Source organism: Acipenser ruthenus, chromosome 6 (assembly GCF_902713425.1).
Source record: "Acipenser ruthenus chromosome 6, fAciRut3.2 maternal haplotype, whole genome shotgun sequence".
Classification (NCBI taxonomy): domain Eukaryota; kingdom Metazoa; phylum Chordata; class Actinopteri; order Acipenseriformes; family Acipenseridae; genus Acipenser; species Acipenser ruthenus.
Window position 1 is genome coordinate 45098626 of NC_081194.1, and position 17140 is coordinate 45115765.

Genomic DNA, 17140 nt, shown 5'->3' on the forward strand with positions numbered 1-17140 from the left:
GTCCCATGCATTAAATGTTGCTATTAAACTTAAGCATTGTCAGTTGGTTAACCCTGCCTTCTTTCATAGATTGACATTGTTCTGTAAAAACTTGGCCATAAGAAGAAACATTTCTTTCAGCAAATACAGAATTGGTAACAACTGACAAATATATTTAGCCTTTCGTGTTAAATTGGGAAATAATTCTTCAACTTTAATCCAAAATTCATTCAAAGTCATTCTACTGCCATTTTCTTTTGCATATGGTAGGTATTTGTCCATTTCTGATTTACAGTCTGCATCAAATCCTGAAATAGAATATAATGGGAGGGCTTCCAGATCCAAACTACACACTTGTTGTGGGTTGAATATCCTTACTGCCATCAGAAAGTTATGAGCTGGTTGAAGAAAACGTGGTTTCTTATTGCATTGATCAGGGTTGTAGTAATTAGTCAGTTTTTCAGAAACGTCATGGAAGGTTTTTACACATAGTTTGTTTATTGCGGCATCTGTGCTATGTACCTCTTGTGCCATTGCTCGTATGTATTTATTAATTCTGTCCCATCGTGTTATGCATGGCTCAGGTGCCAACTTTATGGGTATACAGCCTTCTTGTTGGATTGCTTCTGTCAGGTGGTCTTTAAAACATAGTTTTCTGCTTGGGCAATGTTTAAACAATTTAACGGTTGCAACCAGCTTGTCTGCTTTCCTAAAATTATTTGCCCAGATATTGCTGGCAAAGGCTATTATGTGGGCATTACAAATCAAATGTACTGAATTTGGCAGTAAACCTCGAAGAATGTCATTGTATGCCTTGATCGTGTAACTGGCATTATCAGAGACAAATCCAGTCATATTATTAAAATTAACATCAAATGCATTTAAACATTTCACAACGCCCTGTGCCACCGATGAGTAATTCACAGAGTGCAGATTAACTGTATCGGCTAATATTACTTTCAGTTCAAAGGTATTCGATAGTCCTTGGAGAACAAACAAAATGTGCAAAACATACTGATCTTTTGCATTTGTAGACTCGTCAGTAACCACAGATACACTGTCAGACATCTTTAAGTTGTACAATTTTCATCTTGTGCAACTCAGCAATTTGGGGTAGATATTGTCTTCTCAGTTGCCCTGCTGTAGGAACTGCTCCCGCATTTATTTGGGATTATCAAATTTTTACAGGGGAATATTAGTACAAACAAATGCCTCTGTCAAATCTAAAATAACATCTCGTCAGCGTTCAGAAATTTCGTTCCCCTTACGTTTTTTACTGGAGGACGCCATCTCATAGCTGTCAATCTCAGCCTTTCATTTTCTGTCACAGAAATCGTGAAAATTGTGGATTTGAAAAAAAGTCAGTGAAATCTTGGAAAAAGATGTAAAAACACTCCCTTTATTTCCTATAAAACATGAAGTATTATGCACTGAAAATATAAATATGTGAGTATCTATACACTGTTTGATTGTTTCAGGCAGCATTTATGTGTAGCTATAGGTCAGCGAATGAGATAGCTGAGCGAGCAAGCATGTAAATCGGTGACAGCTAAAATGCAAAAAAAATGAGTGAGCTGTTTTCTGTGAAGACAGAAAAACAAATGCATCGCAGAACAGAAGTTTACCAACTTACAGAGACTTTCTTTACAACATGCTGTTTGTTTCAGAATCGTAGAAAACTCTATTAAAGCCTGGTTCATGCAGCACTTCTGTTGCAGATTAATGTGATACGTCAAGTGTAGACAGCTAAAAGCTGGGCAGCTTCACTATTTGCTGTACAGGACGCATCACCGCAGCCCTTTCGACTGTGCAAAGTGGTCACAGATGTGGTTCATATAAATACAATACATATAAATACAAACTCCATTTGCGTAATTGGATACATTTACATTTAAGTAAATGTGCTGAGTACCTATATAAAAAAATTCAAAAGCGACATCGTTACTCCGTCCTCTCAACCAACAGAGAACCCGAAAGGGAGAATTTCAAACATTATTTACAGAGATGCAGGTAAGTGACAGTGAGAGATATTTGAGGTATTTTAGAATGACAGGTGAAAGGTTTCACGCACGTAGCAAGAATGTAGATTATGTACTTCTGACTTTTCACACAGGGTCGGAGACCCTCGACTCCGACCAGAAATTATGTCTGAGTCTTATTATTATTATTTATTTCTTAGCAGACGCCCTTATCCAGGGCGACTTACAATCGTAAGCAAATACATTTCAAGTATCACAGTACAAGTAATGATACAATTAAGAGCAAGATAAATACAATGACTTTGGTTCAAGCAAGTACAAGTGTGACAAAATACGGTTCAATAATACAGCAGATAACGGTGTCAGTGATAGTTACATCAGGATATGATTAAATACAAAATACTACAGATTAAACACTTGGCAGATTACAGTACTCTGAAGTACAGGATTAAATGCGGTAAAATAGGGGGCAGATAAGAGCAAGTAAAGTGCATTTAAGGAAGGGTGATAAGTGTCCCAGGGGAAAAACAGAGGAGTTCTACAGGTGCTTTCTGAAGAGGTGAGTCTTGAGGAGGCGCCAGAATGTGGTCAGGGACTGGGCAGTCCTGACATCTGTAGGAAGGTCATTCCACCACTGCGGGGCGAGGGTGGAGAAGGAGCGGGCTCTGGAGACAGGGGAGCGTAGAGGATATCCCATCATGCCTTTCTTCTTAAAGTACAGCCTCTTACATGACATAACCCCCCCAATATCTCTGACAAGGCCCTGTATGGGTACATAGTTTTATGATGGCATAACACACACACACACACACACATATATATATATTATATATATATATATATATTGTAAAAGGATCACCCTCACTCGGGTTCGTTGCCCCTTTAAGAATGCGACCCAGACACGAGAAATGGATTTTTTTCAGCGCTTACGCGCTATTTTTTTAATAAACACAACAGTAAAACAAAGTACACAAAATAAACACCTAGCTCTTCTGAACATTAACTACACACGCAGGAACCTAACTGTCACAGGACGGCTAAGCCGTTTCCCTGTTCCACAAAACTTAACCACACAGGCTTGCACTGTACCTTTCTCTCGGGACTGCCAGGAAGCAGAGCACTCCTTTCTGCCTCCTTCCATTCAGCAGCCTCGAGCAGACTGCTTGCTCTCTTTTTAAACCCCCGCACCTGGGCTTAATTTCCAATAACGCCCAGGTGCGGATGATAATTAACAATAAAACAATTAAACAATTTAAATGAAACAATAAAGCAAACAACCAAACAAAGGTACATTCTCTCGCAGGGAGGTTTTAACCCCCTCCCTGCTGTTTCTCATAACCCGCTATTTTACACATCCCCCCCCTTGTCTTTACAAGACACAGGCCACGAGACGGCCACCTCCTCCCCTAAAACATAACCACCCACCCTCAAGTCCATAAATGTCCTTTCTTGCCCTCTTCCACGGGCAGGCTTGAGGGTGGATCGGTCCACGTCCCGGCTCAGCCAGGTAAGGACCGCGCACCGGCGACAAGGGGACCCAACGGATCGACAGGGGCGACCGGAGCGTAGACCGTGGCACTGGAGGATGCAGCAGTGGGCAGAGATCTTCCCCTGGGAACCGGCGCAGTGATGTCCGATCACCCAGGGGAAGCGAAGCAGCGAACAGGGGGAGCGACAGCGACGTCTGGCAGCAGCCCAGCGACGTCTGGGTGCTCGGGAAGAGCGGAGCAGGGAACCAGGGGAAAAGCTGTGGCCAGTGCTGCACACTCCTGGGCTCAAGGTCCAGCGCAGGAAGGTCCGGGAAGACCGGCCGGGTGTCCTGGAGCAAGGGGTGAGGGACTGGACGCAGCGGTGCCGGACTGGACCGTAGGGGCGGTGGTCGGGGCTGTGGTGGAGGTATACTTTTCACCTCCCCCCTGGGCTCCGGAAGCGGTGGCTCCTCCCCTCTGGGCTCCGGAAGCGGCGGCTCCTCCCCTCTGGGCTCCGGAAGCGGCGGCTCCTCCCCTCTGGGCTCCGGAAGCGGCGGCTCCTCCCCTCTGGGCTCCGGAAGCGGCGGCTCCTCCCCTCTGGGCTCCGGAAGCGGCGGCTCCTCCCCTCTGGGCTCCGGAAGCGGCGGCTCCTCCCCTCTGGGCTCCGGAAGCGGCAGCTCCTCCTCTCTGGGTTCTGGCAGCGGCGGCTCCTCCCCCTCTGGCTCGGGAGGCTGCGGAGCTCCGCTAGCCTGCTCCCATTCTTGGAGCAGCAGCTCCAATTCGGTTGGCTCCCTTCTCTTCACTGGGGCCAACCCCATCTCTCTCTCCCATCTCCCAAGTTGCTCTCTCTGAGCAACGGCATTTCTAGTGATCTGCCCAATCAGGTCCCATAAATCCATATTTCTCTGGGTCGTAGGGGCGCCCACACTCTCTGCCACCATATGTAAAACGAACTCACCCACTCGGGTTAGTTGCCCCTTTAAGAACTTGACCCAGAGACAGAAATGGATTTTTTTCAGCGCTTACGCGCTATTTTTTTAATAAACACAACAGTAAAACAAAGTACACAAAATAAACACCTAGCTCTTCTGAGCATTAACTACACACGCAGGAACCTAACTGTCACAGGACGGCTAAGCCGTTTCCCTGTTCCACAAAACTTAACCACACAGGCTTGCACTGTACCTTTCTCTCGGGACTGCCAGGAAGCAGAGCACTCCTTTCTGCCTCCTTCCATTCAGCAGCCTCGAGCAGACTGCTTGCTCTCTTTTTAAACCCCCGCACTTGGGCTTAATTTCCAATAACGCCCAGGTGCGGATGATAATTAACAATAAAACAATTAAACAATTTAAATGAAACAATAAAGCAAACAACCAAACAAAGGTACATTCTCTCGCAGGGAGGTTTTAACCCCCTCCCTGCTGTTTCTCATAACCCGCTATTTTACAATATATATATATATATATATATATATATATATATATATATATATATATATATAATGTGTGATATACAATATATACAATGGATGATAAAAATTCAGTACTGTATTAAAAAAAGTACATGCTTCTGGGATATTCATTTGTTAAGTGTGTTCAAGAATTTTTTATTTTTTTTTGCTTATGAGTTGTATTGAATTGATTTGTACTATGGGCTAAGTTTTGAGATGATGTGTTTTTTTATAGAAATGTTTTCATAACTTTTGTACTTGATAACATTCACTTAGAAATCCAGTTGATACCGATGGTTTTTGTGACTAATTTGAAGCTATCAGTAGGTTTTAATATTAACTAAATCGAGTCATTAATCAAACTGATTAATCTTGTTACATAATTGATTTATTAACATGATTGGATATATTTCGTTTGGAGTTACTTCACTAGTTGATTACTGTCTTGTTCACAGTCAAATCAAATAACGTTAGAATATGTTTTCTTGGAAAAAAAAAAAAAGGTTTTTGACTGATTCAAATTTTGCTGGTCACGTATTTATTTTCAAAAGGTTTCTTTAGGTTGCACTGTAGCAAGTTTTTTTTTTTCTTTTGGGGGTGGTCTACTTCACAGTCTTGCACCGGCACTGGAGGAGTATGTATAAGGTGACCAGACGTCCCGTTTTGGACGGGACAGTCACACGTTTGGAACACTGGTCCCAATGTTAGACTAGGGTAGTCTAACAGTAACGGCTCATACAGGTACCATTGTATTGTGTTGGAATTCTTCACCCAATATTTCTATATCAATGCTGTCATGTCACATCACCATGTCATGTTTACAACGCAGTGCACTGAAGCTTGTCGTGGTTTGAACACTTCTTTGTGCATCAAAATAGCCCATCACAACAATATGAGGGGTTTCTCCAAGTAGTTTTATTTCCAGATGTCCTTTTTAACATGTTTTAAGCTGCCAGATATCACTTAAAACTGAAAAAAACTGTTAAAAATGTGTTAATTGTATAATGGCATTTCCTGCCTTGTCCATGCAGTTTTTCAGTACCAGTCAATGATAATGAGAAAGTGTCTCCTGGTAATCTGAAAACTTTGCTGCACATTTTACAGAGGCTAATGCTTATGCTTATATTAAGGAAGATTAAATAGTATTCCTTTCGTAAGTGACAACATTTAATTTGATCAGAACAGGAATACGATTTAATCTTATTACACATTGATCCATGTCTCAGCCTATACTGTTGACTCAAAAAAATAAACTCCAGCCAAGATCAGCAAAGAAATTAGCCTTCATAAAATGTGTAGTTAATTTAGATTGTCAGAAGACACCAATCATTGATTGGTACCGAAAAATGGAATAGGCAGGAAATTTCATCATGCAATTAACACGTTTATAATAGATTCCTTTCTGTTTTAAGTGACGCCCGTCAGCTTACAGCATGTTAAAGGGGGATTTGGAAACACAACTATTGTGAGAAACTTAAAGGATTTGCCTACATGGTTTACTATTTACCATACTTAATAACTACTTCAGAAGGAAATTCCTGTTTTTGCAATCATGGCAGCTTCTAAACGAAACTCAGAAAAGCTGATTAGTGGGTTTCATTTACTGCACAGAGTCAAAAGAAGATATTTAACACATTTCATCACCTTTAAAAGTAATAATTTAATAACAGAAAGTGGCTGGAATTCCTAATATATATTAATCACGGCACACTAATGATCCGAGCAGAAACTGCAATAAAAATATCATATTAAATGGTAAGAAATGTAATATTTTGAAAAAAACGTATTCTATGAATTAACCATTTAATAAATAGAAATACTGAGATATGTAATGTTTTCATACGGGAAGGGCCTGGTTTGCAGATTGGACACTGGAGGATAGCATAGAGATAGAGATTTTTTGAAAGTAAAAGACTCCCGTGATATTCACAGTAGAAATAAAAACCCTACAGCATCCCTGTAGCTTGGAAGTGAATCTGTTTAACATATTCCACATTGGTGTCCAGTTACGTCAATAGGCTAACGCCGGGTCCACAAAAATAAACATGGAGAGAAAAGGAGAACAGTTATGTTTGAAATGTAATAATTAATAGTATTGTTTGAAGTCTATTGTCTTCATTCATATATTGTTATAAATGTTGCTTTTGATTTATTATTATGAAAGAAAAAATACCTTTGCCACCTATCAGTAGTGTCAGGACAGGGCTCTCAATTTGTTTTTTTTAATGCATATCAAACATTTAGATTATTACACTACATTGTTTTTTCATTTACTGTTTTCTTTTTTTTTTTTTTTACTGTTAGCAGTACAGTGAAGATTTATTTTGTTCACAAGCAGCTTCAGCTACTGCTCTCTTTATACATTATCGTGTTTCGTATTGTTTCATTCCATTCATATTCAGATAGCCTAAAACTTAATTCCCTGTGTGTTGTATAAATCCAACATTACAAATATTATCATCTATGTATTTAATTACCTTAAGAGTTATTTGAAGTATAATAAGTTAATAATTTCTGTTGGGCAGGGACATCGAATTGTATTTTGCTTATATTTACTATTAAAACGTCAGTTTGGGTAAAGGCAGCAGCTAAATAAATATGTCGTCAAGTTACCCATTATAGTATGCAAAAAATGAGTAATATGCTACTACATTTAGGAATACTAACTTATTTATGAATACCTTCAGTATCAAAAGATAAAAATGAAATACAAAGGATAATCTCTTACATAATATTTAAACTATTGATTATATATGGATGTTAAAGCTCCTTCATTTCACTAATGGAGTACTTGTCAGACACTACAAGCAGACGACTAATAGTCCAGCACATGCTAATGTTAAATTATAGATCTAAATTATGTTCATTTTTAAAAAAAAAAACATTTTAATATTATGTCTCAATCCTAAAATTCTAGGTGATGCAAATCTTTTAGCCACAGCCAGAACTAGACAACCTTAGTTACCCTGAATGGTGAGTCAACTAAAAGAAAAAGCTGAGGGTTTATATACGGTATGTTATTTCACAAATTTAGAGGAAGTCTCTTTTGTTTAATCCCTTAAGGACCAGATTTCTCTTGCTTGACATCACTGTCAGGATCATTTAAAAAGAGGCGAAGAAATGTCTTTCACTTATGGATGAATTTTGAATTAAAGTTCAAATGTAAAATAAGATTAGTGGTCAGCCCATAAACACCATGCAATTTGGCATTGGGCATGCAGATAAGCAGACTCACCAAAGGCCAAGGAAGGAATGGGCATGAAAACTGCATTCTTAAGAGGAAGAAGGACAGGCTTGATGAAGGTGGGGGAACAATAGTTAAAGCAGCTGTTACTGGTATGCACTGCTACTACCAGTAACTCAAATCAAACCAATATATAAATACTATACAGTTTTAATTACAGTTCAGTGCCATCTACTGGATATAGCATGAGTAGCATAGATTACAAGGTGTACCACAGGTTTTGAATTTGTCTATACTCCACACAAGACTGGGATGATGGTACCATACCAGGTATGGAAGCTGCCTCGCACCAGTCAAGACAAACATGGCGTTTATGTTTATTTCAAGGCATTTAAATATGATTCTAATTCCAATTGCTACATCCTCACGTAAGCTGATATTTGGAATGTTACAGCGTATGGTTTAATAACTTTATTTTTTTTACACTTGTGCTTTATCTTAGCACAGAAACTGAACAGAATGAAAAACAAAATAATCCTATAATAAAATGTGCCATACCACATATCAATTTACATTGGAAAAAGTCCTTAATAAAGCCAGGGGGGATAAATATTATATGTCCTTTGACACTGAATGAAGACCAGGTTTTTATTTATGTATTTCTTTTTTACATTTTAAATGGTTTTAATTTAAAATGTGTCTGTTAAACACAGTGTTATACAGATGTGCTCAAATTTGTTGGTACCCTTACAGCTCATTGAAATAATGCTTCATTCCTCCTGAAATGTGATGAAATTAAAAGCTATTTTATCATGTATACTTGCATGCCTTTGGTATGTCATAGAATAAAGCAAAGAAGCTGTGAAAAGAGATGAATTATTGCTTATTCTACAAAGATATTCTAAAATGGCCTGGACACATTTGTTGGTACCCCTTAGAAAAGATAATAAATAATTGGATTATAGTGATATTTCAAACTAATTAGTTTCTTTAATTAGTATCACACATGTCTCCAATCTTGTAATCAGTCATTCAGCCTATTTAAATGGAGAAAAGTAGTCACTGTGCTGTTTGGTATCATTGTGTGCACCACACTGAACATGGACCAGAGAAAGCAAAGGAGAGAGTTGTCTGAGGAGATCAGAAAGAAAATAATAGACAAGCATGGTAAAGGTAAAGGCTACAAGACCATCTCCAAGCAGCTTGATGTTCCTGTGACAACAGTTGCAAATATTATTAAGAAGTTTAAGGTCCATGGAACTGTAGCCAACCTCCGTGGGCGCGGCCGCAAGAGGAAAATCGACCCCAGAGTGAACAGAAGGATAGTGCGAATGGTAGAAAAAGAACCAAGGATAACAGCCAAAGAGATACAAGCTGAACTCCAAGGTGAAGGTACGTCAGTTTCTGATCGCACCATCCGTCGCTTTTTGAGTGAAAGTGGGCCATGGAAGAAGACCCAGGAGGACTCCACTTTTGAAAGAAAAACATAAAAAAGCCAGACTGGAATTTGCTAAAATGCATATTGACAAGCCACAATCCTTCTGGGAGAATGTCCTTTGGACAGATGAGTCAGAACTGGAGCTTTTTGGCAAGTCACATCAGCTCTATGTTCACAGATGAAAAAATGAAGCTTTCAAAGAAAAGAACACCATACCTACAGTGAAACATGTATGTTTTGGGGCTGCTTTGCTGCGCCTGGCACAGGGTGCCTTGAATCTGTGCAGGGCACAATGAAATCTCAAGACTATCAAGGCATTCTGGAGCGAAACGTACTGCCCAGTGTCAGAAAGCTCTGTCTCAGTCGCAGGTCATGGGTCCTCCAACAGGTTAATGACCCAAAACACACAGCTAAAAGCACCCAAGAATGGATAAGAACAAGACATTGGACTATTCTGAAGTGGCCTTCTATGAGTCCTGATCTGAATCCTATCGAACATCTATGGAAAGAGCTGAAACTTGCAGTCTGGAGAAGGCACCCATCAAACCTGAGACAGCTGGAGCAGTTTGCTCAGGAAGAGTGGGCCAAACTACCTGTTAACAGGTGCAGAAGTCTCATTGAGAGCTACAGAAAACGTTTGATTGCAGTGATTGCCTCTAAAGGTTGTGCAACAAAATATTAGGTTAGAGGTCCCATCATTTTTGTCCATGCCATTTTCATTTGTTTTATTATTTACAATATTATGTTGAATAAAAAATCAAAAGCAAAGTCTGATTTCTATTAAATCTGGAATAAACAATGGTGGATGCCAATTACTTTTGTCAGTTTCAAGTTATTTCAGAGAAAATTGTGCATTCTTCGTTTTTTGTGGAGGGGTACCAACAAATTTGAGCACGTCTGTAAGGATTTTAAAATGTATTTGGGTCTTGATCGACAGTACTTGAGTGGTATTTGGCGTTTATAATATTTTACTTGTAGTCTATATGCTGCCGTTACGCAAGATGATGACAACATAAAAATCACTTCTAAACATTTTCTTAAGCGAGTTTGGCAAAATCACTGCTGTAAGAGAATTGGACGCCCAGACCTCAAGGGCACTTACCTTGAAGGGCTTTTTCAGTAATGCCCATATCTAGTTTTAAAATAAACTAAGCTGTTTTGACACATATCCATGTTTTGTTTTTAAAGACCATCAAAAAAGGTTATTTTCCAGGCTTGGCTTCCGGCAAGCATGACACTATTTTGACTCACTGCACGCTATGAAATGTAAGTTTGCAGTCTAGTTCAGATCCTGCAGTACCATTTATCTAAAGATAAATCCTGGCATGGTAATATTTTCTCCAAAAAGGCAAGTTTGCTCTTCTGTGGAGCCATAACACTGGACACTTGAAAGGGCTTAAGGGAGACCAGTTTTATGCATACTACAGCAATTACTCCTGACAGTGAGAAGCCCACAGCAAACCCTCCCAGACCTGTTCTGACAAAAAAAGGATTTCTGAGCTAACCAAATTGTGTACTTTAATTAAGGCAGCAGTATGATCAGCGAATAGGGGAACAGTCCCTGGGCAAACAAAAAATAACATTGTGATGAAAAGACATGAGCAATAAGGCTAGGTGGCCAGAAGAATGTTCAGCCTAGAAACAACAGACTTTCTATATAATAAAAAAAAAAAAAATGGTCATCTGGGTTTCCTGCAGCTAACTGCATCAGAAAGAAAAGTTTACATCCAAAAATCTTTTTTTCTGCAGTGGATGACTATGGAACTGCTTCAAAATCAGAGTGATTCTTCCAGTGCAGGCAAAGGTCTGGGCTACCCAGAACAGCAGTGTGGCAAACTGGCCTGAGCGGTGACGTCAGACCCGGAAGAAACACACACAGCACTGCGAGTGAAATGTGAATGCACTTGTTTGCTCATTTAATAAAATATAAGGTGACCAGTTGTCCTGTTTTGGATGGGATAGCCCCACTTTTGGAATACTGGTCCCAGTGTCCCCAGAACCTTTCTTGGGAAGCTCATTTCGTCCCGTTTTTTAATTTATTTTTTTAATTTTTCCCAGACTATCATCGCGCCAGTAACAGAATATTGTACGTATTTTCATGAAGGCTGCTATGTTACTACCATATCTATTATTACAGTACAATGGTGCTTGTTGTGCCTAAAGGGAAGAATGAACGACCAGTAGCATTAAAAAGCAGTCATCTTAAAGTTTTTGCAAGAACTGCTTGATGCTGGTAGGCCACCTTCCACTTTGAAGGTGTATTTACAGTGCCTACAGAAAGTCTACACCCCCTTTCAAAATGTTCACCTTTTGTTGTCTTATAACCTGGAATTAAAATGCATTAAAATCGTTTTTTTTTCGTGTATCTATACATGCATCCACCCCTCTTGTAAGAGCAATCCTAAATTATCTCAGGTGTAACCAATCGCCTTCAAAATCACACACCAAGTTAAGTGGCCTCCACCTGTGTTAAATTGCAGTCATTCACATGATTTCAGGATAAATTCAGCAGTTCCTGTAGGTTCCCTCTGCTGGGTAGTGCATTTCAAAGCAAAGACTCAATCATGAGCACCAAGGTGCTTTCAAAAGAACTCCGGGACAAAGTTGTTGAAAGGCACAGATCAGCAGATGGGTATAAAAAAATATCAAAGGCCTTGAATATCCCTTGGAGCACAGTCAAGGCGATTATTAAGAAGTGGAAGGTGTATGGTACCACCAAGATCCTGCCTAGATCAGGCCTTCCCTCTAAACTGGATGACCGAGCAAGGAGACTGATCAGAGAGGCTACCAAGAGGCCAATGGCAACTTTGCAAGAGCTACAGGCTTTTATGGCCAACACTGGTCAAAGTGTGCATGTGACAACAATATCCCAAGCACTCCACAAATCTGGCCTATATGGTAGGGTGGCAAGAAGGAAGCCATAACTCAAGAAAGCCCACCTTGAATCCCGTTTGAAGTATGCAAAAAAACAGGAGATTCTGTAGCCATGTGGCAAAATGTTTTGTGGTCTGACGAAACTAAAATGGAACTTTTTGGCCTAAATGCAAAGCGTTATGTTTGGCGCAAACCCAACACAGCACATCACCCAAAGAACACCATCCCTACTGTGAAGCATGGTGGTGGCAGCATCATGTTATGGGGATGTTTCTCATCGGCAGGGACTGGGGCACTTGTCATGGTAGAAGGAAAAATGAATGGAGCAAAATACAGAGAAGTCCTTGAGGAAAACCTGCTGCCCTCTGCAAGAAAGCTGAAACTGGGATGGAAGTTCACCTATCGGCATGACAACGAACCAAAGCACACAGCCAAAGCTACGCTGGAGTGGCTAAGGAACAAAAAGGTAAATGTCCTTGATTGGCCCAGTCAGGGCCCCGACCTAAATCCAATCGAAAATTTGCGGCATGACTTGAAGATTGCTGTCCCCAAGGAACTTGACAGAGCTTGAACAGTTTTGTAAAGAAGAATGGTCAAATATTGCCAAATCTAGGTGTGCAAAGTTGGTAGACACCTATCCCAAAAGACTCACGGCTATAATTGCTGCCAAAGGTGCATCCACCAAGTATTAACTCAGGGGGGTGGAGACTAATCCAATTATAATCTTTCAGTTTTGTATTTTTAATATATAATTTTTTTCTCAATACATTTTTTTTCCCCTTAACAGTGTGGAGTATGGTGTGTAGATAAGTGGAAAAACATCCTCATTTAAATGCATGAAACTCTGAGGCACTGACACAACAAAATGTGAAAAAAGTTCAAGGGGGTGTAGACTTTCTATAGGCACTGTATACAGTTGTGCCGGGATTCCATTACTAATCAGTTATTGCCTTGAATCCCAGCACGTGAACTAATTTGTGCAACTCTGTGCTCACATAGTAATACACATTTTATATGCACGTGATTGTGCAATCCCCGTGCCTAAATACATAGTGCTACATAGACCAATTTATATTTCGTGCACCACTATATCCACACATAACAGAAACGCACAGGGGCAGGGGCACCCCATCACAAGCAGTTACATTTTTTTGATCCCCAATGTAGTACTTGATAAATCTGTAAATCTGGAATTACCTCTTGCAGCACTGCAGACCTGTATACAAGTACAGGAAGGACATTAATACAGGAAAGTTAACGACTCAAAAAATGCAGCTGTGGCTTAACCCAGAGGGGTCTAGGCTGATGGAATCAATGAAATGAGCATGGAGCTGGGTAATGAAAGCCAGAGAGCCCTCACAAGCTACAGCAGCAGCTGTGGACAAGTAATGGATGCAGTAATGTAAACTTCCATAAGAGGGCAGCACCAGTCATTGTAAGATACACTGCTATAGTACAAGGCATGTTGCTTCACAATAGGAACTCTAGTAAAGGACTGTTTCACTAGTTAAGCACTGATTAAAAATGCCTTTTCAAATTGGATATTTAAAGACAATCAGTAATTGCAAACGAAAAAGAATAAGGGAAGACTAAATATCAAGATATTCTATTGAGAGCTATACTAATTAATGTACTTAATTTTATAAAAGGTATAACTGTTTTTTAAAACTCGTTACACTTCTTTTCACAATAGGAAAGTCAATAAAAGGGTAAACTAATCCATTGTGATTTATGATACCAGTATGTTAAGAAATGTATTAACACTGTCATTGTTCACAAGAGATGTATTTCTTGTGCCCATAGAAGAAACAAAGTCAAAACAGTAATAATAGCAATAACAGCTTATATATGGCAAACTCAGTTGTAAAAATCGAAATGTTTGTTGTTTTTATTTTCTCCTTCCGAAACACAGCACATAATAAAGGATTTTATTAATTATAAAACTGAAACTTCTATTTTTTTAACTATCCACCCATGACAAAACTGGTGTGTATTTCAAGATTCAATGATGTTGCCATCTAACTGAACGTGAGAATTTTTTAAGGATCAGTTACCAACTGCGACAGCCTTTCACGCTTCAAAGGGTAACCATATAGTTTCAGAAAAACCTTGGATGATAGCAAGAAAAAAATGGTCTATTCTTAGTAGTAAAGTTGGGCGCTCATCAAGTGTATGGTTTAAAAAAGTTATATACTAATCCAAAACAGTTTGAACCTGCGTCGGGTAAAATTAGTAATTCGTTCAGAGCAGTGATTAATCCTAATCCTTATCACACGAAAACAGCCTTGCCGAGTCTTTATTTTATGTGTTTGCAGTTCTAACAACTTTGCAAAGACTCGGATGTGAATGTTTTTGTAATGCTTAATATACCACAACCATTTTAAAGTTGTCCATTTTTTATCAGCAGGCAATTCATTATAACAAAGTGGTTTGGATTACAAGTCAACTCAAAATACTGGGGTCTAAATTAGTGCTTTTATTTAGAAGAATGAATCCCAAATATTGAGCATAACTCCTGAACAATAATGTGGGAAAGCAATATGTAAGGTGAGCTTGAGTTTACTTAATTTGCAATAATGTTACTATAACCATTGGAGCTAACAAAATAGTTTTCTTTTTTTTTGTTGTTGTTTTCTTCTCAATCATGCACATCTGAGACAGATGTGCAGTTTTGACAGTAACACATGTTATAGAAAACATGTATTTTCATTTTAAAACAAGATATCTGGTACTTCACTACACTAAAGAAGACTGGAAGACATGCTCTTTGACTGTCTTGCACTTCCTGGGTCATCTCACAGAGAGTGAAACTGCCCCCACCCTTTCACTGGCAGTCTATGATCTCCCTTTTTACAGTAGGCGACCAACCGCATCAATCTGATCAGCTATCTTCGGCCATACTTTTTTTCAGACAACCATAGAAGCCATTGTATTTAAGAACAGCTGACCTGCAATGACGTTTTCTTTTAATACAGTGAGTTCCTGGGGAGTGAATTTAGGTTTTCTTAACCTCTCACTCATGTCCAGCACTTTTTTTAGTACAGTACTAGTCCCTCGCTAATACAACGTATGTCCCCCTATAATAACCAATTTAGTGTGACGCTGGTCACTTTGAATTCCAATGATCCAAAGAGACAAAATGAAAAAAAAAAACAGTTTTTATACTGACACCAAAGACTGAGATGACTGTCTCCCAACATGTCCGGTTTAGAGAGGGACTACTGTAGCCATAACGTGACGATGTAACAGACGGTGTAACAGGCAGTGTGTGCCACCGATGTCTTAAGTAGAGGATACAGCTCATTTGCATACCTCTGACAATTGGTTAGATACAATCTCTCGGTAACAATCTGTGACAGTAAATCACATCTAAACCCATTACTGGCTGGTAAAATTACCAAGCCTGTAGTTTTATAAATCACCCAGTAATTTATTTTTAATGGCCGGAAATTACCGCCATTTTTTATGCATATGGACCATCATGTTTTAAAATTAAAATACATGCGCGCTATAACATCACGGATTTCCATCACAGATTTCTTTAAAAACTGCATAATTGAGATCTATGTAGTTAATGGTAGTACAAAATGGCTAAGATTTATGGAAATATTTTGTTAATTACAATTACTTTAACAGCTGGCTACATATATTTCTTTGGTTTCCTGACTTCACACCTGATTAAAAAAAATAATGCAAACATACAGTTTTTGAAAGAAGCCTGTATTTTGGAACTGTGCCTTTGGCAGTGCTAACTAGATTATTTTCACTAGCTCTGCATCATTTAATGGGTGTCTAGTGGGTTTCTAATCTCTAATCTCCCTTGATTTACCTCGGTCATAGTCATCCTCTCGTATTGCCTTCTCCTGAAGTTTCTGGAGCTTTAACAATAAAGACTCCATCTGAAAACAAAAAAAGCAATAATTACATCTACAAACATGCCTTTATATTTTAGTGCTAAGAAGTGAATGAGCACTTGAAATTGTGTATTATTTTAATTTACCTTTCATAAAATTTAATTCATTAATTACAATTAACTAGTGTTATTTTCGGAATATTGCGGCACACTGTAGTAAGGATTTATATATATTTCAGTGGAGTAAAACTAAACTAAAATTGATAATATAGCAGGGTTCTTCCCAGGAATTCTGTATAGCTGGGTGGCACAGCATTAGAGCACTTTTAACAGAAAAATAAAAATGGCCTTACCTTAAACATATAATAAGACAAATAATTTGAATAATAATAAGACATTGAATAATGAATAATAATCCACTTTTTAATTCAGACACAGGCTACACATTTACCCTTTGATTCTTTGCAATCTTTTTTTGTGTTTCTGGCAGAGCTTGCACATCATACCACCCAATTCCTTGCTGTAAAAAAGCCATTTCCATTTTTTCCCCCCACATATCATCATACCCACTATCACAATGTCTCTTTTTTTTACGCACTAGCTCCTCTTGCGTTTCTTCCAATTCACTTTCTATATCGGGTTGCTCTTTTTCATTTTCTACTTTTTCTTTTTCATCATTTCGGATTGGTAATTTCCACATTCACTGTCACTATTATTGCTTTGAAAATAATAGGTTATTTTTTTAGCATAATTTTAACGTTTCAGCCACACTAAGTGATTAAAACGGAACACCCACCCCTTCAACTCTCTGATTGGTTACATGTAGTCAAGACGTAACACAACAACACAGCTGTCATGAGGGTAGAGTGTTATACAAGGGGTGTTAAATATAGCTGCTCAGTCACACGAACACT

The 17140-nt window shown here is 38.9% G+C and overlaps 1 protein-coding gene across 4 annotated transcripts in view; it reads right to left on the minus strand.

Moving 5' to 3' along the window:
• Nucleotides 1-17140, minus strand: part of LOC117411327 (disrupted in schizophrenia 1 protein) — a 158304-nt gene that overhangs the window by 115269 nt on the left and 25895 nt on the right. For all 4 annotated transcript variants that reach the window (XM_059025426.1, XM_059025423.1, XM_059025425.1 and 1 more), the window contains exon 3: nt 16203-16272. In XM_059025426.1, the coding sequence (XP_058881409.1) occupies nt 16203-16272 (70 nt within the window). The remainder of the gene's footprint in view (nt 1-16202; nt 16273-17140) is intronic.